Here is a 26,574-nt window from a genome sequence, read left to right on the forward strand (position 1 = left end):
CCCTGGGCACTATTCCCACCAGTTTGATACGCACATGAAGTACGTTTCCTCCATGTTCCTGTGGGATTCCACCACATACTAAAGTCCAAAAGTACAGGTAGCTTTGTCCTCAGTATCTCTGTGAGGAAGTCAGATTCTAAACTTCACTGGTACAGAGGACGAACATGAAGAACTTATCAGCCTGATTGCTAAGCACAGTCTACTCTATGACAGGGCTACAGAATTAAATACATATGTTTCAGCCTCATTAGATTAAACCCACAAAACTAAAATAAGTCATTTTAATAAACACCATTGATTTATTCTGTATCAAAAAAAAACAAACCTTACAACCAAACTTTTATAAAAAGTTTAGCATGATCAAGTCTCATCATTACACATATGCAGAAATGGAACATCCCTGCTACTGTACAAGGGAGGGGGAAGAGGTTTGGAATAACCCTCAGAATGTCTTATTTATCTATATACAAAACCGCATTCAGTCCTGGATGTAACGTCAACATCTAACCGAGCTCTCCTGTCCGCGTTGCCTGGGTGCTTCGCCTCTTATTAAATAAAAGGCTAAAAAAAAAAAAAAAAAGCTGGTGGAAAGTGGCAAATCCCTTGTGGTACATCTTAAACGTCCACTCCCCATGTAGGAGAGAATAGTGGATTAAGCCTTCCGTGTTAGGAAAGGTCAATTAAAGTCTTTCATAAATAACTAAAAACAGCAGTCCAAAGCTTGGCTGGGAACGAACAAAAAAAAAATAAAAATTGAGGGGGTTAAAATAAAAAACAAAACTGGATGAGAGTCCCTTTTCATAGCCACAATGATCACCCCCCTCTTCCACAAGCTTCTGTACAGATGCAGTACTCAAATAGTGAAATAGAGAAGTCTTGTAACCATGTTGTGCAAAGAAAAACAGTCAATGTTGAACACCTGCAAGAGATTGAGAAGGAGGGTGTTAGTGAGAGCCATCAGGAGACAGACTGGCGCCAGTGAGGAAGCCACACCGCACATTTACCCAAACACTCATTGGGGGTGATCTCAGTCCTCCAGATGTACACAGGAGCTGGGGGATTAACCCTTCCTGGGATAGCCACTGGGTGTTCCAAGATCCCACCACCCCTTTATCACCCTATCCTGGCAAAGATCCTACCTCCCCCCCTTAAAATACTCATTCTTGACCCTAGAACTAGCATTGTTGCAGTGCGCCAGACGTTACACCCCCCTCCAGTTATACAGGGAGATTACGATGCTGGGTCTAGGCAGAGCCACTTCGGGGTGTCAAGAGATTAATGGGATGAGACCAAGCCAGGCTCCCAGGCAAAGCACAGGTTAAACAGGAACATATGATGGAGAAAGGGGAGGGAGGAGGCTCAAACCATTCTCTCCATGGATCTATTTATCTGCGATGAATGTAGACGCCAGTCTGCTGCTTGCAGCAATTATTTCATTTAACATTTAAGGCTTTTAGGATAAACTCCTAGGCATTGTGTGACAGAAGGGGCACAGACAGAACCCATAAAGGGGCAAATGACACTAATTGGGATAGACACCTATAGTAGAATACATTACAAATCCACTATATATGTAACACAAGCAATCCCACACTACAGCATACAGATACTCACCATTTTGTTTAAGGACAAAGAGCTTTGCTGTCATTCGTGATAAACTCTGCCGATAAATCAGACGCCTGCAACAGAGGATAAAACAAGCACGTGTAACTACGTAGCAATAAACAAGCAATACAAGCAGAGAGGGTGACATACACCAGGCGAGCTGCAAGACTGGACAGTGCACCAGGACAGAGAGTACCATACAATGCACCAAGGGAGCCCATCATACACAAGGACACAAGCACAGTATTAGGACAGAGGATCATGCACAATGCACCAGGGCAGGGCGAGAAAGCACCAGGGTAGAGGGACTAGACACTTCTACACCATGCACCAGGGAAGAGGGATTGGACAGTTCTAGGGTAGTAGAGCTACACAATGCACCAGTATAGAGCAACTGGACAGAATCATTCACAGTGCACCAGGAGAGATGGACTGGACAGTTACCAGGGGAGGAGAGGATGCACAATGCACCAGGGGGGATAAGGAAACTGTCACAGGGCAAAAGGCACCATAGGCAGGAGAGAGATGACAATTCCAAGGAGGGTGGCACATGCAGTGCCAAGGCAGTAAGGACCATGCACGGAGTACTTAGGCAGAGAGGAGGACTATGCAGAGAGTCCCCCGGACGGGGAACATGTACTGCCCAGGCAGTGAGAAGGACCATGCACTGGGTACACAGGAGGGGGCACATGCAGTGCCTGGGCAGTGAGGAGGACCATGCACTGGGTACACAGGAGGGGGGCACATGCAGTGCCTGGGCAGTGAGGACCATGCACTGGGTACACAGGAAGGGGGCACATGCAGTGTCTGGGCAGTGAGGAGGACCATGCACGGGGTAACCGGGCAGTAAGGAGGACCATGCACAGAGACACTACCTGCAGTGTCAGGATACTGATGTCTGTGTTAAGGGTGGTGAGGGGGGTCCTGCTGCTGCTGGAGGGGGCGGCCAGCCTCGGGTGGTGCAGGCTGACGATGCTGGGGTGGGAGTCCAGAGCGATCTGCAGGTCCAAGATGTAGTCTATGACATGCTGCAGGATCTCCATCTTGCTGACCTTCTTGTTTTGGGGGATGCTGGGCACCAGCTCCTTCAGCTTGGAGTAGCAGTCGTTCATGTTGTACAGCAGGCTCATTGGGTCGTCCGCCGGCACTTTGCTCCGGGTGATGCCAAGACTGTGCTCCGTCAGGCTGCTCTTCCGGACAGATCGCACTGGGCTGAACGCTTTCATGCTCCCGGGCTGTAGAGACCAATCCCCGAATACACTGATCACACACTGACTATAGATCCACTCTCAAAGTGAGCCCGGCGGCCGCCAGCAGCGCCTTATATACCCCAGCACGTAGCGCTTGACACGGGGGGCGGTCCTCCGCTGTCTGATTGGCTGGAAGCACCGGCCGCGCTCCACTATTGGCTGGGGAATGGACTCCCGGAATGTGAATCTCTTCCGCGATCTGAACCAACCAGCGGCGGGCGAGGGCGTGTCAGTGTCCGCACAGCTGTGCTGGTAACTAGCCTGAGCCCACAGCACTGTCCCATCAGCACATACATAGCACAGCCTGCAGCCTGGCAGCTATGTGCTGTGCAGCGGGGAGGAGGGCTCCTGCAGCAAATCACACACAATCTACATTTATTCATATTTATATAGCAAACATATTACACAGCGCTGTACAAAGACTATTCCACTCATTCACACCAGTCCTGCACAATCCATATTCTTTATTACATAAACACACTAAGGTTCATTTTTCTTTTTTTGTGTCAGAAGCTAATTACCCTAAAAGTATGTGTTTGGAGTGTGGGAGAAAACTGGAATTCCCAAAAGAAACCCATGCAAACGTGAGGAGAACGTACAAACTCCACACACATATAGGGGGTCTATGCACTAAGCCCTGGAAAAAGAGAAAGTGGTTGGAGATAAAGTACCAACCAATCAGCTCCTGTTACTTTTACAGTGTTAGAAAAATGACAGGAACAGTTTGGTTGGCACTTTATCTCTCTCCAAGGATTAGTACATAGACTCCAATAGTGCCTTGGTCAGATATTGAACTCATGACCTCAGGCTGCGAGGCAGTAATGCTGACCACTACGCCAACCGTGTCACTCTATCTTTCTACACATATTTGTGTGCATATGTATGTATCATAGACATATGCACACAAATATACACATAGACTGTATAGCTAGACCAGCATCTATCATTTTAACATTGCACAAAGTATCTCACTTTTATTCCAGACAGTATATTAACCAGCAAAATTGCAATGTTTATTATGCATATTAGCTATTTTGCATTTATATATAAATAGTATTAAATACACCCCCATATTTATACTGTCACTAGCCTTATCTATGCCTTCACTTTTCCAGTGATATTGGTAATGTGTATTTGATGTACTAATGTACAGGTTTTTAATCCTATATTTTTTAATTATTCCTTGTGATTACTACACTATTCTACCCTCCGCTGTTTTTGGTGCTGGGCTGTGAATTCAGTAAAATGAACACAAAGTAGTTTCAGCCAGTTCAATCTCCAAGAGTGGTTATATTCCCAACGTTGACAGATAATACAAACATTGCAATATTTTATATATATATATATATATATATATATTTATATTTACACACTCAATATATATATATGTATGCAATTATATGTATTTACTATATTCACTTGTGGTCTGGTATTTTCTGAAACAACAAAAATCAGTATTTGCCCAAATGCCATAATGGTTATAGATACTATCTGTGTTTTTAGTGGCAACACTTCCTCATAGCATTGTATTTAGAAATAAAGAGATAGTGAGTTATCACTGTGCACACACAGATAGGAGGAATGCAGGACTCTGTGTTAGGGGTAAATAAAGGTGCTGTGTCCCTGATTGGCGGCTGGCAGCTTGCTGTGTAATATAAGAAGCATTTCCACTTCAAGGTCTTGAGAAGTGAAAGCGAACAGGAGGCTGCGTTATTCCCCTCCGCTCCCTATGAGGTTAATCTCATTCCATTTATCTCATGCTGGCACTATAGGATGACATTGAGTGTCTTTAAAGTGTAACAAATTGGTAGAGTAATAGTGCTTGGTTCAGGACCCTACACAGCTCAGAGAGGATACAGAGCCGCCTGGTAGATTTACTTCTCCTGCTTCTCAGCCTGATGAGTGGTTCTGAGGAAGAACAGCAGGAGGTACAAGTCAATTGTCAAAACACATTAGAAACATAGGCTAGCAGGGTGTCTGTGCATATGGGCTGCACAGCCCCACTTGATCTGAGATGCTACCACATCTGGAAACGAACAAGGTAATAACGATGGACACAGACACAGACATTGTTCTTCATCCCACAATCACATTAGCGTTCAGTCACAGATCAATATACAATGAGACACATACACAATCGCACCTAACTAATATACATTTTACACTAGAACCACATATATGCAGCTCCTAGACAATGCCTGCCTATCCAAGCCGAGTATTACTTACAGGGGAAATATTCACAAACACTTACACCACAGGGACACCTTACATTCCAGTCACTGTACAGCGCAGTAAAGGTCCCCAGCCTATAAATTCTCCAGTCACTGTACAGCGCAGTACAGGTCCCCAGCCTATAAATTCTCCAGTCACTGTACAGCGCAGTACAGGTCCCCAGCCTATAAATTCTCCAGTCACTGTACAGCGCAGTACAGGTCCCCAGTCTATAAATTCTCCAGTCACTGTACAGCGCAGTACAGGTCCCCAGCCTATAAATTCTCCAGTCACTGTACAGCGCAGTACAGGTCCCCAGCCTATAAATTCTCCAGTCACTGTACAGCGCAGTACAGGTCCCCAGCCTATAAATTCTCCAGTCACTGTACAGCGCAGTACAGGTCCCCAGCCTATAAATTCTCCAGTCACTGTACAGCGCATTACAGGTCCCAAGCCTATAAATTCTCCAGTCACTGTACAGCGCAGTACAGGTCCCCAGCCTATAAATTCTCCAGACACTGTACAGCGCAGTACAGGTCCCCAGCCTATAAATTCTCCAGTCACTGTACAGCGCAGTACAGGTCCCCAGCCTATAAATTCTCCAGTCACTGTACAGCGCAGTACAGGTCCCCAGCCTATAAATTCTCCAGTCACTGCACAGCGCAGTACAGGTCCCCAGCCTATAAATTCTCCAGTCACTGTACAGCGCAGTACAGGTCCCCAGCCTATAAATTCTCCAGTCACTGTACAGCGCATTACAGGTCCCAAGCCTATAAATTCTCCAGTCACTGTACAGCGCAGTACAGGTCCCCAGCCTATAAATTCTCCAGACACTGTACAGCGCAGTACAGGTCCCCAGCCTATAAATTCTCCAGTCACTGTACAGCGCAGTACAGGTCCCCAGCCTATAAATTCTCCAGTCACTGTACAGCGCAGTACAGGTCCCCAGCCTATAAATTCTCCAGTCACTGTACAGCGCAGTACAGGTCCCCAGCCTATAAATTCTCCAGTCACTGCACAGCGCAGTACAGGTCCCCAGCCTATAAATTCTCCAGTCACTGTACAGTGCAGTACAGGTCCCCAGCCTATAAATTCTCCAGTCACTGCACAGCGCAGTACAGGTCCCCAGCCTATAAATTCTCCAGTCACTGTACAGCGCATTACAGGTCCCAAGCCTATAAATTCTCCAGTCACTGTACAGCGCATTACAGGTCCCAAGCCTATAAATTCTCCAGTCACTGTACAGCGCATTACAGGTCCCAAGCCTATAAATTCTCCAGTCACTGTACAGCGCATTACAGGTCCCAAGCCTATAAATTCTCCAGTCACTGTACAGCGCAGTACAGGTCCCAAGCCTATAAATTCTCCAGTCACTGTACAGCGCAGTACAGGTCCCCAGCCTATAAATTCTCCAGTCTCTGTACAGCGCAGTACAGGACCCCAGCCCATAAATTCTCCAGTCACTGTACAGCGCATTACAGGTCCCAAGCCTATAAATTCTCCAGTCACTGTACAGCGCAGTACAGGTCCCCAGCCTATAAATTCTCCAGTCACTGTACAGCGCAGAACAGGACCCCAGCCTATAAATTCTCCAGTAACTGTACAGCGCAGTACAGCTCCCCAGCCTATAAATTCTCCAGTCACTGTACAGCGCAGTACAGGACCCCAGCCTATAAATTCTCCAGTCACTGTACAGCGCAGTACAGGACCCCAGCCTATAAATTCTCCAGTCACTGTACAGCACAGTACAGGACCCCAGCCTATAAATTCTCCAGTCACTGTACAGCGCAGTACAGGACCCCAGCCTATAAATTCTCCAGTCACTGTACAGCGCAGTACAGGACCCCAGCCTATAAATTCTCCAGTCACTGTACAGCGCAGTACAGGACCCCAGCCTATAAATTCTCTGAAACTACATACAGTACTATAGACAGGTAAAAAGCCATCTTTTATTACTGTGTTTTGTGTATAGTTGTAATGAAATTGCGTTTTTGTAACTGTGCATTTATTTAATTTAGGATTTGACATAGAAACATAAAATTTTATGGCAAATTTAAGCACTCTGCCCGTCTAGTCTGCCCTTAACTACAATAATAAAGGCAATTTAACTTGCAGCAACCCCCCTTTTTCATTGTCAATGGAGAGGAATTGCAGTTTTTAGTATTGTGTATATGTGACCTGGCCACTGGACATTACTCTAATATAATTATATGACACTCCATACAGACATAGGACAGTACACCCCCCAACATGACCTGACCACTGTGCATGACCATAATACAATTCTACTACACCAGTGGTCAGGGAACAGGGGTAAATTAACCCACATGGGGTAAAAATGAAATTCCTGGGGATAATGGACAGACAGCCGGGCATGCATATGATATAATATAGAATGATTCATATGCATGCCCGGCTGTGCCGCAGGGAGGCTCTAAGCCGGACGCCCGCTGAGATGTTATTACCAGCGGACGCCCGTCTCCTTCCCTGCAGCGCCGCGTTAGCCGGAGGCTGAAGTTCTCTTCTGAACTCCAGCTTCTGGCTTTCTCCATGTGTACTATGGGAGAGACATCATGACGTCTCTACCATAGTTCCGAGGAGCAGCCGGGCGGACGGGACGGCGGCGGATGCAGGAGCGGGTATTAAGGTAAGTGTTTTGTTTTTTTTGTACAAGCGGCACTACAGGGGCATTATATGGGGGCACTGCTACAGGGGCACTAGCAGAGCCGTAACTAGACTTTTTGGTGCCCTGTGCCAGAAAGAGCATTGGCGCCCCCCTCATTTTTCAAAGGGACATAATGCACCCAAAAAAGGGGAATGGACTCATGGGGAAGGGCCAGGGAAGAGATAGGGGAGGCCAGGAGATGCTGGGGATGAAATAAGAGGAAGCTACAAGTGAGAATGATAATAAACAGAAATTTTACAGGCCCAAACAGCGCCCCCTGACCCGTGGTGCCCTGTGCGATGGCATCGGCCGCACTACCCTAGCTACGGCCCTGGGCACTACTACAGGGGCATTATATGGGGGCACTACTACAGGGGCATTATATGAGGGCACTACTACAGGGGCACTACTACAGGGGCATTATATGGGGGCACTACTACAGGGGCATTATATGGGGGCACTACTACAGGGGCATTACTATATGATTTCCTTCCTTTCAAATCAAGAGGTAACGTCGGCGTATCTAAATATATTTTGGGGTAAAAGGTAAAAAAGTTCCCTGACCCCTGTATTACACTATATACAGACATAGGACAGTACACCACCCGACATGACCTGACCACTGTACATGATCATAATACACATCTATTACACTATATACAGACATAGGACAGTACACCCCCCACATGACCTGACCACTGTACATGATCATAATGCAATTCTATTACACTATATACAGACATAGGACAGTACACCCCCCAACATGACCTGGCCACTGTACATGACCATAATACAATTCTATTACATACTATATACATAGGACAGTACACCCCCAACATGATCTGGCCACTGCACATGACCATAATACAATGGTGGTTGGAGAAACGCAGACATGCCAAGGCGTTTGAACGATGTTACAGGGTCATGCATAAATTAGCCAGTACTATGCCATACGCAGCCTGAGCTTTCACTGCGTACCGGAAAGTTAGGAATTTCTGAGTAAGGTCTGACTTTGTGTAAGTGTTTGTGAGGCTGCGATGGTACTCGATGTTACCGATGGTTTGCAGTCTTGCTAAGTATTACGGATGTGTGTAAGGTAAGGTGGGCGTCCTTATGTTGCTCAGCGATAGCAGAGGATTAGCATATGTTCGCAGTGAGACTGCGTGCGTAATCGGAGCGGCGATCGCACTTGCGATCCAACCTGAATCAGGTCCTCCATAGGACACTACACCCCCAACATGACCTGATCACAATATAATTATATAATATCACACCCAATACAGACATGGGACACTACACCCCCAACATGACCTGATCACAATATAATTATATAATATCACACCCAATACAGACATGGGACACTACACCCCCAACATGACCTGATCACAATATAATTATATAATATCACACCCAATACAGACATGGGAAACTACACCCCCAACATGACCTGATGACAATATAATTATATGATATCACACCCAATACAGACATGGGACACTACACCCCCAACATGACCTGATCACAATATAATTATATAATATCACACCCAATACAGACATGGGACACTACACCCCCAACATGACCTGATCACAATATAATTATATAATATCACACCCAATACAGACATGGGACACTACACCCCCAACATGACCTGATCACAATATAATATCACACCCAATACAGACATGGGACACTACACCCCCAACATGACCTGATCACAATATAATTATATAATATCACACCCAATACAGACATAGGACACTACACCCCCAACATGACCTGATCACAATATAATTATATAATATCACACCCAATACAGACATGGGACACTACACCCCCAACATGACCTGATCATAATATAATATCACACCCAATACAGACATAGGACACTACACCCCCAACATGACCTGATCACAATATAATTATATAATATCACACCCAATACAGACATGGGACACTACACCCCCAACATGACCTGATCACAATATAATATCACACCCAATACAGACATGGGACACTACACCCCCAACATGACCTGATCACAATATAATTATATAATATCACACCCAATACAGACATAGGACACTACACCCCCAACATGACCTGATCACAATATAATTATATAATATCACACCCAATACAGACATGGGACACTACACCCCCAACATGACCTGATCATAATATAATATCACACCCAATACAGACATAGGACACTACACCCCCAACATGACCTGATCACAATATAATTATATAATATCACATCCAATACAGACATAGGACACTACACCCCCAACATGACCTGATCATAATATAATATCACACCCAATACAGACATGGGACACTACACCCCCAACATGACCTGATCACAATATAATTATATAATATCACACCCAATACAGACATGGGACACTACACCCCCAACATGACCTGATCACAATATAATTATATAATATCACACCCAATACAGACATGGGACACTACATATTTTACACCCAATAGATATAGGACACTACACCCCCATATATATATGGACATAGGGGGCTATTCAGGGATGGACGCAGAACACATCGCTGCTGCGTCTTTGGACACAGCAGCGATGTGAACATATGCTAATGCAGGAGGAGGTGTCTAAGGAGGAAGACACCACCTGACAGCATCACAGATGCGAGTGCTGCAGCTAGGATGCAGCATCGGATCTACTGCGAGACCATTGGCCATCTGAGAAACCCCGAGGTTATTTAGATTGGCCCTCGCAGCCCCGTACCCGAGGCCAGGAAGTCTGCGTCAGAAGATGCAGATCTTGGCCTCGGCACTCCCAGAAAAAACGGCGGCGACCCTGGCATTAGCCCTATGGACTCTAGTATTATCATAAGGCATTAATACCGGCTCCTGCCTGCAAATACAGCCACTGTGCGTCCAATCAGCCTCTTTGTGAGCAAATTTCGGGTCATTCCAGTTTCTGAACCAGGCTACGCACAGGCCGCCATTCAGGGGCGTTTCAAGAGAGGAGGTAGCCCATGTGCAGTCTCTGCCCGGGGCCCCCTCCTCTCTCTCCGGCAGCCGGCTGCGCACTGAGTGCAGCACCACGCTGGTAGACTCTGGGCACTAGAGTGTACCCAGAATCTACAGCACATGCGCAGGTCACCGAGAAATGGCGCCGCTGCCATTTTCCCTACTACCCATGTGCAAAACGTCCAGGAAAATGCCTGCGGCGTCCATTTTCCAGGCGATTTTGACAGCGCTGATACCGGCACCAACGTGGTATTAAAAATGTGGGTGCAGGGTGTGCGGTGTGGGCCCATACTGGACCCAGGGGCCCATGTGCCCCGCACCCATTATAAAACCGCCCCTGCTGCCATTTTCCCTGTTGTGAAAACTGCTATATATGTATTTATTTCACTCATGTAGGAATGGAACATTTTTTAAATCCCCTATAAGTGAATAGAGAGGAGCGATTCCGTGCCATCCATCCAATTGCTACAAACAATCTAACACCTCCCACCCCCGTCTATTTGATGATGTGATGCAAAGCCCTGTGCTGTCTGGTAATTTGATGTTATTGTGATCTTAGCGTACAGTGCTCCCATTATAAAGACTGCGACCTCTACTACACACCTGCTGTATCTTCTTTCCTATAATTAACACGTATCAGTAGCTAAGTAAAAGCCTTCTCAGTATTTCCTGATTTCCATATCGGGTAACAGAGGATGATGAGTCTCTATCTATGAAGCAGAACTATGCTTGTGCTGCAGTTAAACAATCTAGCTCTCTGCAGCAATCAGGGCAGCGTACGGCTAATTCCACCTGCCACCTCCCAACCATTTCCAATCTCTCTTTAATCACAGCCCTGTGTCAGAGCCCTGAACGTACCTTTAGCTCACACCTGCAGGTCTTCCAACCTCAGCATCAAAACACGCCACTGATTGCTCGGTGTGTCTGTGTTTCTGGCAGCGTTGACTTCCACACACCCTCCTATAAAAGAACGTTTTGCAGGTGTGTATACAGTATTCATGTCATCAGCCAGAACATCAGACGATTTGCACATGACCTTTTGAGTGGGGAGTGTTAACATAAAGGTTTCAACCTTCCTTTCTCCCCCCAGCCCTGCACAGGCAGCTCATTAATATTGAATAATAAGATGCCTGTGTAATGTCTATGTCTGGGGTTTTGTTTGTAGAGACAAAGGGGCCTGATTCAGAGATGGATGTTTCAATGTTTGAGCGGTTGAGCGATTATTTGCTACTGCGTATGCGCAAAATGTCCTGGAAATCCCCACGGCGCATGCGTTCACCTGAGTGTACGCAGAGATCTGTTGCGTATGCGATCACGCTCATTTGAGATGACTGGGAAAGGCATAGGCGTTCCTGGGGGAATCGGTATGAATTACCGCTGGACCCCTGGCCGGCGGTTCAAATCCCGACAGCGCCTGGCCGACAGAGGAAGAAATCCTGATCGTCCCTAGGTAAGTATTGGACTAACCTAATCTACCCCCTAACCCTCCTTTAGAGTGCCTAACCCTAACCTTCCCCCCCAGTGCCTAAACCTAACCCCCCCCTTCCCCGCCGCCTAAACCTAAGTCCCCCGGGGGGGTGCCTAACCCTAAGTCCCCCCGGGAGCCCTAAACCTAACCCTCCCCCCCATGGCTGTCCGCTGCGGCGCCCGGCATCCGCTCGATCGGGATGCCGGGCGCCGGTCTCCCGACGTCGGTCAAATGTCAGGCGTCTAGATTTAGATGCCTGTCATTCGTCCCTAGTCGGGATAACAGTGTCTGGAAGCCGGCGGTCGGCATTCCGTCCCCCGGCTTCCTGAACGTACACCTTCCTGGGAGGTGGCCTTAAGTGAACGCAAAAAAAGTCTGTCTCCAGGGCGTATTTATTTTGGTGTCAATGAGCGCAACTGCATTCTCAAACGCAGGGCCGCAGACATGGCGGCCATGATTAGAGAATGCTCAGAAGGAGACACTGCGCCAGCCAAGGGTGTCATAAGTGATGATTTTCATCGAGTCCACCAGCAGATTTCCACTGTCCACCGACATCAAAAGTGGGTGTCTCAGGGCTTGCAATCTCCGGCACTCACAATTACAGAAGAGAAAAGCTGGGTACACACTGTGCCGACAGATCCACCGACACAGCAGCCGATCAAGTAAGATATACAGACTTGCCAATCGGTCACTCGATGTGTGTTCCCTGACGTCACAACTTGGCGGGCATTTCAATTTATATCTATCTTCAGATATATCGGCCATCTGCTGGGTTGCAGGGCCAATCCGATAAGTCTGTGAACTACGTAGTTCACAGTCATATCAGGGGTACACACACGCCGACGTGCTCGCCATATATCGCCCATTCGATTGAACGGCCGATATATCATCCAGTGTGTACCCAGCTAAAGGCTGAGACTAGCATTTGCATATTATTTAAAGAAATGGCAGCTGCGCATCATTTGGCGTGCATTAGAGACCCCCGCCGAATCACGCCCAAATATACCAGGTCTTGTTTTTTTTTAATTTCCTTTACTTTTCTGGTGATAAATGATTTTCCCAAAATAGGCTTCTGTGACAGACTTTTCATTTAGCTAAACCGGAAATAAATACCCGGCTCTAATCCTGTCTCATCATAGCGTCCACATTAGCTACATTGGAATAAGACCCAGTCATAGTAAACATATTTGCACAGGATTTATCCTAATCTTTTGCTTTGACAGTTAATCACGTTACAGGAGACAACACTTTATGAATGGCCATGATGGATTGTTCTCCCTTGTAAAGGTATATTAACCTATTTAGCACCTGGCAGAGTCATTGAGCAGCAAACGTTAAGGCATATGTTAAGGTCAGGTGCCTTACATGCATCTGTGCCAATGGTACTCTGCATTGTGGGGGTAATGTAGCATTGCACTTATGTGAACGCAGATTCCCAATTATCGCAAATCTACGTGTGCGCAGAACCTGTTCTGAGCATGTGCAGAACGGGTCATGCGCGATCGCATGCAGCCCCTGCTATGCATCTGCCTGATTGACAGGCAGAGGAATTTACGGGGCGTTGCGGGGAAGGCCGGCGGTTCCAGAAACGGGCGTGTCGCCCACGTTTTCCGGGAGTGGCAAGGCCAAGGTCTGCGTCCATGGAGGCAGTTTCCTGGCCACGCAAGCTGGACAGCCTGTGTAAGCTGAGGCTTACTCAGCTGGCCGGCGGGGTCCACCATCGCGACCCATGGTTATCCCAGCCTGCGACACCTCCTGCTGCATTTACATATTTGCAAGGATGGAATTGCAAAACTGCTTGTGTACGGCTTTGCAATTCCATTATCTGCTGAATCAGCCCGTGTTCAACCATGCTGTTACAGGTGTAAGAATGCAGCTAGAAAGGGAATAAAAATGTAAACGATCAGTAAAATTAAGAGTTATGGTAGACTTACCTTTATGGAGAGGTCGGGCACCGCACACTCAAAGCTTTAGCTCCCAGGATGCACCGGTCCTCCTCCACATATACACCGCCACCAGCCACAGGTAGACAGTTTTGTGAATAAGCCCAAGGCAGAAGAAGGAGAGAGGAGAATAATATACACAAGAACAGGGATAGCCAACCTCGGTCCTCGAGAGCTACCAACAGTTCATGTTTTCCAGATCACCTAGCTGGTGCACAGGTGTACTCACTACTCACTAACACATTTGAAAAGATCCACAGGTGAAACTAATTATTTCACTTGTGATTCTGTGAGGAGACCTGGAAAATATGCACTGTTGGTAGCTCACGAGGACCAGGGTTGGCTACCCCTGCACAAGAAACACTCTCACATGAAATGAGGGAAACCGTGACCAAACGAAAAATACCAAAAAGCCAGTTGCGTCAGGGTGGGCACCCTGTGGACCCAATGGACTTCGAAAAAATAGAGTTAACAAAGGTAAGTCTACCAAACTCTTAATTTCTTCTTCAGGGTCCATAGGGATCCACATGGATAACCATGGGGATGTCCTAAAGCAGTTTGCCCTAAGGGTGGGGACTCTCATGAACAGAAAGGAGAATCCAGTGCCCAAAGGAAGCATCCTGAAAGGCAAAGGTGTCAAAGACGTAGAACCAGAGGAAGATGTGGACAAATGACCACGTGGCTGCTTTGCACAATTGTTCAGCAGAAGCGCCAAGTCGAACCGCCCACGAAGGTCCCACAACCGAGTAGAATGTGCTGTAACCGTGTTTGGGACAGGGAGATCAGCTTGCGTGTAAGCCTGAGAGATTGTCATGCGAAGCCATCAAGCCAGAGTCTGTTTGATAGCTGGCCAGCCTTGTTTGTGAAAGCCATACAACACAAAGAGAGAATCCGTTTTCCTAAAGTATTTGGTACGATCCACATAGATCCGAAGAGCACGATCCACATCCAGGGAAGCTTCACCTGCAGAGAGGTCTAAGGACTGGAAGGCCAGAACCACAATCTCTTCATTCAAATGGAATCGGGGTACCACCTTAGGAAGGTAACCAGCCCGAGTACGGAGGACAGCTCTGTCCGGATGAAAGATCGAAAACCGGGAGCGACAGGAGAGCGCTGCCAAAGTCAGATACCCTGCGGGCAGAGGAGATAGCGAGGAGAAAGAGCGTCTTCGCTGTCAGCAACTTAAGATCTACTGACTCCAGAGGTTCAAATGGAGGAGCCTGTAAAGCCCAGAGAACCAAGGACAAATCCCACTGGGCCACCAGAGGGACAAAAAGAGGTTGAAGGTGGAGAACATCCTGAAAGAATGTTCTTACATCAGTCAGGGGAGCGATCCTTTGCTGGAACCCGACTGACAGTGCAGAAACCTGAACTGTAAGGGAGGCCAGGCGGAGACCAAGGCCTAATCCAGCCTGAAGGAAGGCAAGCACTCGGGAAACCAAAAAACTGTAGGGTCATAGCTTCTAGGTGAGCACAGTTGAAAGTGCCAAACTCTGTAATAGATACGGGCAGAGGAATGCTTACATGCCCTGAGCATTGTCTGGACCACAGAGCTAGAAAAACCTTTGGCTCTTAAGAGGGATGACTGAAGAGCCACACTGTCAAAGACAGACGAGGTAGGTCCAGGTGCAGACAAGAGCCCTGCGCTAGCAGATCTGGCCACAGAGGCAGTGGAAAAGGAGTGTCAATGGAGAGACTCCATAGGTCGGTGAACCAATGGAGCATGGGCCAGACTGGAGCTAACAGTATCACTGTGCTGCCTTCTGCTTGCAGGGAGTGAGATCGGAGGAAAAAGGTATGCAAGATTGAAGTTTCACCTCACTGCCAGGGCGTCCAAAAAGGTGGCTGAGGGGTCTCTGGTCTTGGACCCGTACCTGGTAACCTTGTGGTTGTGATGTGAGGCCATGAGGTCTACGTCTGGAAGGCCCCATTTGTCCACCAGGAGTTGAAAGACATATGGGTGGAGAGCCCACTCTCTGGCGTGTACATCCTGACGACTTAGGAATATCGCTTCACAGTTGAGGACTCCGGGGATGAACACTGCCGAGATTGCCGGGAGATGATGTTCGGCCCAGACCAGGATACTACTTCCTGCATGGCTGCCCAGACTTCGCGTGCCTCCCTGGTAGTTGAAGTAGGCTACCGTGGTTGCGTTGTCCGACTAGATTTGGACCGGCCTGCCATGAAGGAGGTCTTGAGCCAGAGTGACTGCTCTGTACACTGGGCCTGATTCAGACCCTCTTGCAAGCGCTATGCGCTTGCAAGTGGGTCAATGGTGGGGCACAAATGCGTGTGTGCGAGCGCCAGAGCGAGTGAGAAATTCACTTGCTCCAGGGCTCGCTACAAACGGGGCGGCTGTCGATGTTGATCGACAGCTTGCCCCGTTTTGTAGGCGGATCGGGGGGTGGTGGCTGGCCAAACGGAGGCGTTCCCGAAGGAACGCCTGCCGTTTGGGGGCGGCCCTACTGACATCACTCGTGATGTCAGTAGTGAGCTTCCTACTCTGTTAGAGCAGGAAGCTCACTGGGGCTTGGGGGAACGAGACCCTATCACAAGGCTCTCGTCGCAAGCCCGATGGTCGCGACCATCACCTGACCAACCTTCAGTTGTTGAAGAGGCCTGGAGTGGAATTGTGAGTATTCCACCATATCGAAAGTGGATACCATGGACCCAAGGACCTGCATTGCTGAGTGAATGGATACTCTTCGATTGCGGAGTAAATTGCGAACACGCAAGTGTAGTGCCGAAATCCTGTCCGCTGGCAGGAAGATCCTTTGTACTTGAGAATCCAGGAGTGCACCCAGATGTACCATCCACTGTATCGGAGAGAGGAATTACTTTTTTCAAATTAACGAGCCAGCTGTGTGCTTTCAGGCAGGCGATGGTCAGGTGGAGATGTCATTGTTAAACAGCCGGTGAATCTGCCAAGATTAAGAGGTCGTCTAGGATTCTGAATAACTGGCGCCTGAGTTGGTTCGCCATAACTGCCATTGTTTTGGTAAAGACCCGAGGGGCTGTTGACAAACCGAAGGGCAGCACCTGAAACAGGTAATGTTGCTGCAGGACAGCAAACTGTAGGAACCGTTGGTAGGTTGGAGTAATAGGCACATGCAGGTATGCATCCTGAATGTCCAGAGAAGTCATAAAATTCCCAGGTTCCATTGCCAGGGCAATTGATCTAGAGTTTCCATGTGGAACTTGGGCACTCAGATAAACCTGTTGAGGGATTTGAGATTCAGAATAGGCTGATGAGACCCATTTGGTTTCTGAACCAAACAGAGAGTGGAAAAAAAAAAGTTCCCTGAAGGAACCGGTATTATCACACCTGAACATAGCAGGGAACAAATTGCTGGGGAGGACGCCTCAAAAAGTTGAGGGTGTACCCGTGAGTGACCACTTCCCAGACCCAGGCATTCGTGGTTGTTTGACGCCATGAGTCGGCGAACCGCAGAAGTCGGGTGCCCACCCTGGGGTCCCCCAGGAGGAGGCCCATCCCATCAGGCGGAGGGTTTGTCATCAGGCTTGGAAGCCGCATGTCTGGCCACCCAAGGCTGCTTGGATCGCAGCTTGGCGGTCTTGTGTCAACTAGGCTGCCTGGGAAAAGACTGTCCTTTTGCCTTGCCTTGGGGGCGAAAGGACCTAAAAGAAGGAGGATGTTTTAGGCCTAGGGGCAGCTGCTGATGGCAATAAAGCAGATTAGAGACTGCCACTGTAGCCACGATTTTGTCCAACTCTGCACTGAACAGCAAGTCTCCAGAGAAGGGTAAGGATTCGAGGGCCTTCTTTGATTCCATGTCCGCTTTCCAGAATCGTAGCCAAAGGACCCAGCGCATGACTATGAAGGTTGCAGATGCCTTAGAGGCAAGGAGCCCAGTATCCAATGCAGCTTTTCCCAAATAAGAGGCCGCTTCCTGGATATGGGAGATGTACGCTTCCTGGTAGCGTCTGATGGCAGGCTGACTTCCAGCACATCCGTCCATCCTTCGATAGCCTTAGCTACCCAGTCCGCGGTCATAGCCGAATGAGTAGCAGTACTAGAAAGTCAGAAAACAGATTTGAGACAAGTTTCCAGTTTTCTATCCAAGGCATCTTTAAGGGAAGATGTGGACAGTATAGGCAGCATAGAGTTTCTTACTAAGCGTGCCATGTGAGAATCAACAGTAGGAGGGACCTCCCACTTAGTACACTCACCAGGTGGAGAGGGTAAAAAAACACATCTTTTTGGAATCTGGAACAGTTTGCCAGGCGTATTCCATGCTTCCCCCATGAGCTCAGTGAGCTGTTCTGATTGAGGGAATTCAGCCTTAACCACCTTCTGACGTTTAAACACCAGGGTTTTAGGCTTAGGGGCCGGGTCCGCATCCTCTATATTCAGGATTGATTTAACTGCCCTCACTAGAGAAGGGACATCCACTGTTGAATGACGATCCTCCTCGCCTGAGAGACCCAGGGGAAGAAACATGTGCATAATCTGCCTCCACAGATAATGCTTCAGAATCCGAAAGCAGGGTGGACTGGGAGGATGATACAGTCTGCTGAAAGGTGGCAGACGTTTGCATATTCTGAACTGAGAGGGCATAACCATCCATCCAAGAGGAATGTATGGGGGGGGGGGAGCATGGGGGCTGATAAGTGGTCCACTAACTGCATCATAACCTGAGACAAGGTCAAGGAGGACATCCATGGTGGCTCCTGAACAGGTGCTGGTAAGGTGGACAGGTGAGGTGGTATATAACAATTAGCACACAAATCATACTGTATGTAATCCTCAGGGAACAAGCCCGCTAAACAGGATTTACATGTAACCAGTACAAGAGCCTCAATCTCCTGTTTACCCTTGCCATTAGAAGACAAAGTAAATAGCCAGCAAGTAGCACACAACAAGTGTATACTTTAGCTAATAATGCAATGTGACACCCTTAACAAATACAGGTTAATGTGGAGTACCAATGAACCCCTACACACCTGGTAGTTTAGGGGCCCATTTATTAATGATCGCATTTTGCAATGCGATCAGGGCATGCAGTATCGCCCCTGATCGCATTGCAAAATGCGATCCTATCTGCCGGATGTATTATCCGGGACATGCAGGGAGACGGGCTCCGAAAAGAGCCCGTCCCTGCGATGTCTCCGGAGGGCAGTCGGGGCTTCTGCGCATGCGCAGTCCCGCGGACTGCACATGAGCGGCGCCCATTGCCGGCGGAGGGATCTGGCAGATCCCTCCGCCGGCTGATATGCGGTAAGTGCCCATAGGAAACAGCGGCTAACGCTATCTTTAGATAGCGTTAGCTGCTGGGGCCAATATCGGGAATGCTTCGCATTACTGATATTGATACATTTGGCAGCATCGCATCCCCCATAGAAACCTATGGGGGAGGCGGCTGCCGGCGGCAATGGAGGGATCGCAGCAGGTATCGGAGATATCTGCTGCGGTCCCTCCTTCATACATTCGGGGGATACTAAGTATTTGAGGTAAACCCCAAAAACAGGTGTTTTCGGGGAATTTACCTCAAATGCACTTTGATAAATGGGCCCCTTAGTGTTTAAGAAAGAGCAGCACAGATAGATATACTGTAAGTGACAGTCAGAAAATGTAAGGCAGTATATCACACAGCAGAGCTGGCATAAGTCACATACAATGCATATAAATATACTTGCAATGGGCACTGAATCAACTACTCAAGCCTTAATAGGCTGGTAGGATTGAGCACTGTATAACCTGGCTCCGGAGAAAGGTATACAGGGAGACAGGACCCGAATCTCCTGAGACCTGTAGCTTCAGCAATACCCAGAATGGCTGCTGAGTATCTCGAATAGGTAGAAAGGTGAGGAGCAGCTCAGAGGCTGGAAATCTCTTGTGAGGGATCACACTCTGGGTTGGGGGAGGGGCTGCTGGGGGAGAGCCTACCTCCCATCTGCTGCATCAACCTATGGGTGCCGCCAGCCTGCCATGGCCCCCAGTGCCAGACTTAAACTGCCCCGGTGGTCTAGTGGGGGAGCGAACAAACCAGTCGCCCCACTGCGGCGCCCTCCGACAGGTCTCCACCGCTGGAGGTAAGGACTGCACAAAACGCGATTCCCTGCAAGCGGGCAATCACCTTACCTGTCCTCTCTGTTTGTCCAGCTGCAGCCCTGGGTCCCCAGTGGAGCTGCTAGCAAAGCCCCGCTGGCGCCCACCTTAATCACTGGACCACTCACCTGTGTGGGGGCACCGGCAGAGGTAGTCGGAGCAGCAACATAGGAGCCCATTATGACACCCAGCGCTGCTTGCTCAGAAAAAAACCCCCTAAGAAATCAAATAAAGCTTGGGACTGCTCCCCCTGTCTAAAGGTGCGACCGGCCCTGCCGGCACCAAACGAAAAACTGTCTGCCTGTGGCTGGGTATATGTGGAGGAGGACCGGTGCATCCTCAGAGCTAAAGCTTTGGCTGTTTGTGCCCAGATCACTCCAACCACACACACCCCATGATTATTCCTGTGGATCCCTATGGACCCTGAAAAAATGAAACCTGTTACTTGCTACTTTCAACAAAATCAATAAACATTAAAAAAACATGATGTAAAGCAAGGATTGCAGTCTCCACCTCCCTCTTCTCCAGCTCGCAGTGCAGTTCCTGCTTTGTACTGTAGCTGTGATTAAAGTATGAGGGGCAGACTGAGAGGGGGCCTGACTCCCCTTAATCCGGCTCTGTGGCTGCAGGGTTCTAATGTATTTCGAGTTTGGATGTGTAAGCAAATTGCTAAAAGTACCTTAAAGAAATGTTCATCCACACTAACATTATCTGGGTTCTAAATAAGGTTATAGTGAGAGCTAATTTTGGATCAAATAAATGAAAACCTGCTATAGAGTACAATTACAAGTCTACTTACTATTACTTTTATCTTTTGCCATAATGGGTCATTTACAAATGGTGAATTTTAGTACAAAATTTGCATTGAGCTGCAGCAAGCAATCAACTTGTGCTATTCGGACAATGAATGCAAGAGAACAATTGCTTTTCTATAGTTCAGTGGAGATTTTACATCTGAATGCAATGTTAGTAAGTGATCCCTGTAGAATCCTTTCAATGCTTAGGCTCTAAGCACTTTAAGTAGGTTTGGACAATACCGTCCCTTCAAGGCATAGGCTACGTATATCCTTCAGGTTGGCAGGGGGCCCAGGCTACAAACCCAAACAACCCAGAGGTGGATAAGGCAGCAGCTATTCCCTGTATAGGCAGTACCTGTCTGTGCCATAAACCTAGGGAGAGGCAGGGATAATTCTTCCACTTACTTCCCTCCTTGCTTATTGCAAACCTGATGGGCTGTCACCAGAACTTGGCTATGTACAACTTACTATAATGAGGTCTTATGCAGGAGTGAACCTGTGGCAACCTAGCACTGGATATTAAGGACTGGAGGAAGGACTCAGGACAAGGGCTGATTACATTACTAGTCATCACAAGTACCGGAACAGGAGATTGCAAAGACTGGCGAGATGGTGCCGCCAGTAACGGTCATGGGGGGGGCCACTGCACAAGGAGGGGGGGGGTGGGGTGCTGCACATGGGTACCCATTTATTAAAATGTCCCTTACTGTAGCTGACAGAGGGCCAGATTCAGAGAATGACATTCGCCCGATGATGGACGTACATCTCCAATGTATCCAGGGTGTATATTTATCAAAATTCGATTTTACATTCGATTTGATGTTTGATTTAGATCAACTCAAATCAAATTGAACGTACAAATCCCTGTCAAAATCCCACATTTACTATAATTTGATTTTAGAAGGTTTTTCTAAATCAAATTCGATTTAGTTCGATTTTGAATAGTGATTTGATGTTCGATTTTGCATGCTCATGTGCAAATCGAACATCAAATCCCCAAAGTAATAGACCAGCTTCATGCTTTCGTTTTTAGCATGAATGACACAGATGTATGCACAGATCAGTGAGATCCATGCATTCATCTGTGTGTAAAATGCTTGTAGTGTTAAATGTAAAAAAAATAAAATAAAAATGACGTGGGTTGCCCCCCTAAAAGCACAACCAGTCCAGAACTTTTCATAGCCAGTCTTGATTGTGAAAGTACAAGGGACAAACGACGTATTAACGATCCGTACGCATGCGCAGTTGGGCAAACATCGCTCAGAGCGAACGAGCTGCCGCTTACGAGTGGCTCTGAATCAGTCCATTGTCTTTAACACTAGAACTATAGGTCCCAGCAAGCCTCCCCCACATGCTGATACTAGGAGAACCAGAAGTACCAGCATGCGGGACATTAAGGGCCAATGTTCAATGTGGTGTTCGATTTCAAATGGAATATTAGTAAATAAGGGATGGTGTTGGTCTATGTAAAAGGTCCGATGTTTTTTCCAATGTGGGATTTGAGTAAAATTCGGTTTTAGGTTCAATTTGAGATTGGATTTTGCCTTTGGTAAATCTCCAAATGCAAAATCGAATATCAAATCACTCAACAATCAAAATCGAACATTAGTAAATATACCCCCAGGTCTGCGCTGCACATGACCCGTTCTGCGCATGAGAACATGTTCTGCGATTACGCTCGCAGACCCCACCCAAGCCGCTGCATGATTGACATGGTTCTGCGTCGGCAGACGCAGATTCCTGGCCTCTTACGTGACCAGCACCCGGTCAGGCTGTGGGAAGCTTCAGCTGCTGCAGCGTGACCAAAGACTGCAACATCCTGCGATGTCGGTCGCAGTGCTGGGATCACAAATGCAGCAAGGAGGTGTCTGACACTTTCATCTGCATCAGAGATGGAATCAGCCCCAGAAATCAGAGAGATTTCACTGTTAAATATTACTTTTATTAGCATAACCATTAAATGGTGACTGAAACAGTGACACAGAATGACATTCCCTGACCATTCTCTGCACCTTACCCATATCCCGATACTCCTTCCTGTCCAGTGAGATTCTTTTCTTACATCCAAATGTTTCTCATGGCTGCTTAGTGATTCTTCTCTCCCCAATTACCTCGTTCTTTGCTTCTTTCTCACCAGATGTTTCCTGTATCCCTCACAAGCTCATGTCCTAATTCCCAGTCTCTTGCTTCTGTTTGCAGCTAGAACCATTGCTGCAAGTGGCCCCGGATTCCCTGTGATTAGTGAGACATGGCAGAAGGTGACATACAGATATAAACATCAGGGCTAATGCCTATCATAGCAGGTGTCGCTGGATGTCCCTGTTGTGCCCTGCATTTCACCCTCTGTGATTCCAGGCAGGAGTTGGGTTAGAAACTATACAATTGAGGCCCAGAAACCTTTATGTCAAGTTACAATGAAAGCTCCATCCTGAAGCGATCACGATAAGCTGTAAGGCAGGAAGAAATACCCCACTTCTTCACTTGTGCGTGTATTTTAATCTTACTAGAAGCAAATGATATAATACCACAGATAGGCCAATTCGGCCGTACATGTGAGGCCAAATTGGACAAGATCTAGACCTTTAGATCATAACCCTGCCTGTCTATTTGGAGATAAGAACACACACAATAGGGGCTATTAGCGGATTTAATTTTCCCTCATTCCAGCTGTTTCTATTAATTTCATAGATTATTATTGGCGATGATGCTAATTTTTGCCCCATAAACTGCAATTTTGTAAAAACAACTGGTTGCAATACTGGTCATTGGGCCTGGTTCACTACAGATCACAGTTGCAATTCCACACGCAGTTCTGCTGCGAAAATATGCTAATGTTTGCAACTGCTCAGCCAGCATAGATGCCCACTACCGCTTTCTCACATCCGTAAGACCTCGCATCCTGCGTATCCATCGGTAGCATTGAGTAGCATCGGAACCTCACGCAGAATTACAGCAGGTCTGACTTGTCTCAGAAATTGCAATTGTCGTTCCACGCAGTGAGTACTCCGAATGCCATCGCAGAGGCTAATTTATGCATGCCCAGGAAACGGCGTTCAAATGGACAGGCACGCCTGTGTTTCTCCGACCACTCCCGTCACCACCCACAAGCGCTGACGTCCCAGTCTGCAATGGCTTTTTATCTGCGTGCGTGATGGCAGAGCTATTGCAATCCTGACCTGCGCAGTGCGGTGCATGCGCGGGACGCACCACCGGCCAATCTGCATACGCTGTTGCAATTGCTATCCAGAGAGAAAGGGAGGGGGGACTGCACACCCTAATTTTAAACATAATTACAGGTGCTACCATGCTGAGACTTGTAGTACCATGTAAGAAAAAGGAAATGAGGTGCAAGATCTATGCACTAAAAATACAGAGAAGTCAAAATAATTATGATAACCTCAACAATTAGCATGGAGAATAAATTAGGTTCTTAGCACATGGTTGGTAACAAATGCGTGCCCATCCACCACGTCAAGGTGAACCCCATGAGATTGGTCCCTAATACTAACATATTATAACAATTTATGAAGGAATTAAAATGATAGTGCCCATTCTAATATGTAGAGAGATATGTAGGGACCTGTGCTGATTAAAAACACCTAAGGGCAGATGGGAGGACGTACATTATATATGATTTTAATCAGCATAGGTTCCTGCATTGCTGTCTACCTCTGTGTCTGCAGAAGGGGTCCCAGCTCTGCTGACATAACCACCCCCGAATGTATTATTCTATTTTATAACATAAATAGCAACAAGAAGATTTTTGAGACTTTCCTCTAAATAGGTCATGTACATGCGCGGCTATTATGTGGCCTAATGCTCCCTGTCCCCCCACTACTTACCTTCGGAATGCAATGGTCTGGATGTCAGCGCCAGGATTCTGACAGGTGTCGGGATTCCGGCGCTGGTATTCTAAACGCCGGATTCCCATGTTCAGGGATTGTGACGTCGCCCCCGTTTTCCGGGAGTGGCAAGGCCAGGATCTGCGTCCATGGATGCAGATTCCTTGCCTCGCATGCCAGACAGCCTGCGGAAGCTTCATCAATGGTCGCAGGTCGATGGTGATCCCAGGCTGCGACCTCGGTCGCGGTGCTGGGATTGCAGATGCAGCAGACACCTCCTGCTGCATCTGCATTTTAGCCAGGATGGAATTGCAAAGCTGCTTGTGTGCAGCTTTTCAATTCCGTCCTCTGCTAAATCAGGCCCTGGGAACATATGGTTTCATTAGCTCTGTCCACCAACTGCGGATCTGCACAAAGCAAGATTATGGTCCTGATTTATACTGGGAGGAACTGCAGGCTAGGATGAGCAGTTACAATGCACTCTCCCTGACTTTTCATTTGTAATACACCTATAATGGCAGCAAAGCTAATGCTGAAACCCGTGAGCTAGGTAGTGTTCTTCCAAGCTTATTATTTTTAAACTAAACCATGTTTCTGTTTGGGGGTGCTAGGAAATAGGTTTAGCTGTTCTATAGTTTTACTTTTTATACCTCAAGTTGTTGCAGGGTGTATGTCATGACTGTGGAGGCATCTTGGCTGTGATGTACAACTAGTAGTGAAATTGACCAGGCATCCCATTGTATGTTTCTGTTGTACGCAACGCTTATCATTCCTTCTTATGGAGGTAGTGGCAAAGCACAGCTTGCTGCCAGACTGACACAGGATGGTGTGCAGGCATCTGAGGTCACCGTCAGGAAGCAGAGCCTATGATCTAACATACAAGCCTGCAGCAGCATGCCTCTGACGTGCCATATATACAAGTGTCTCCAGGCTCTCTCCCCAGTGTTTGCCGTAACTGCTCAATGAAACAGGTTTTGTTGTGACAGAATTTGTAGACGTGATGTTGTCGCCTGACTGTTAAAGGATGGACTCAGGGTAAACAAACATCTCTCCATTCCTAGAAATAACATTTGTAGAGTCTTGGCAGTACCAGCCAATGTCCAAGTACAGTATGTGACGTTCTGTTTACTCTGCATTATGTCTCCTTTATACAAACAGACTGCATCCAGTGAATGGAACATCTCAGAATCATTGTATGAGCTGTACACGATTTCCAGCCTAATGTAGGAGCATGGTGACCTGCTCATGGTGAACTGATGTGTTGTATGGAGGGTACTAATTCAGGGTCAATTTCAATATAAAAATGACATCACCAATATTTATTTAAATACACGAAGATACTAATTATGCTCACACTAATTATTTACACCCATTTACATTAACCATGTGTTGCTATTGCTATGTGCAATACCCCCCCTTGTCCTCTTTATAAAGTTTAACACATCTCACACTTTGTTATTTTGGGGAGGGTTGTATGAGAATTTGCTTTTTGAGGGTTAAATGTTAAACATTAAACATTTTTTTTTTATTAAAGGTATCCATGACAACTGTAATTCTATTAGAATGAATGCTGTTAATTAAAGGGAATGACTGGGACAATGCGCTTACATAAAACTAAAGGTTATTCTGTTCTTATAACATCTGAACCTTTGTCACATTAACTTGTTCCCCTGCAGTGAAGTTATTTCAAAACTGCTCCATCACCAAAGAC

The 26,574-nt window shown here is 47.2% G+C and overlaps 1 protein-coding gene across 1 annotated transcript; it reads right to left on the bottom strand.

Annotated features, from left to right (window-relative positions):
• Positions 1-276: 276 nt before the first annotated feature.
• ID2 (inhibitor of DNA binding 2) lies at positions 277-2,912 on the bottom strand. Its single transcript, XM_088479517.1, has 3 exons — positions 2,481-2,912; positions 1,615-1,679; positions 277-919 (listed from the first exon to the last, which is right to left on the bottom strand). Exons 1-2 carry the CDS (start codon positions 2,829-2,831, stop codon positions 1,623-1,625), a joined length of 408 nt encoding a protein of 135 aa, XP_088335643.1. The 5' UTR covers positions 2,832-2,912; the 3' UTR covers positions 277-919; positions 1,615-1,622.
• Between the last annotated feature and the right edge of the window lie 23,662 nt (positions 2,913-26,574).

This window comes from Taudactylus pleione, unplaced genomic scaffold (genome assembly GCF_031769625.1).
Source record: "Taudactylus pleione unplaced genomic scaffold, aTauple2 ptg000238l, whole genome shotgun sequence".
Classification (NCBI taxonomy): domain Eukaryota; kingdom Metazoa; phylum Chordata; class Amphibia; order Anura; family Myobatrachidae; genus Taudactylus; species Taudactylus pleione.

Coding starts and splice junctions, on each gene's coding strand:
- ID2 (XM_088479517.1), bottom strand. CDS start 2,831: ATGAAAGCGTTCAGCCCAGTGCGATCTGTCCGGAAGAGCAGCCTGACG. Junction 1,680..2,480: donor TCAGTATCCTGACACTGCAG/GTAGTGTCTCTG, acceptor CCTCTGTTGCAG/GCGTCTGATTTATCGGCAGA.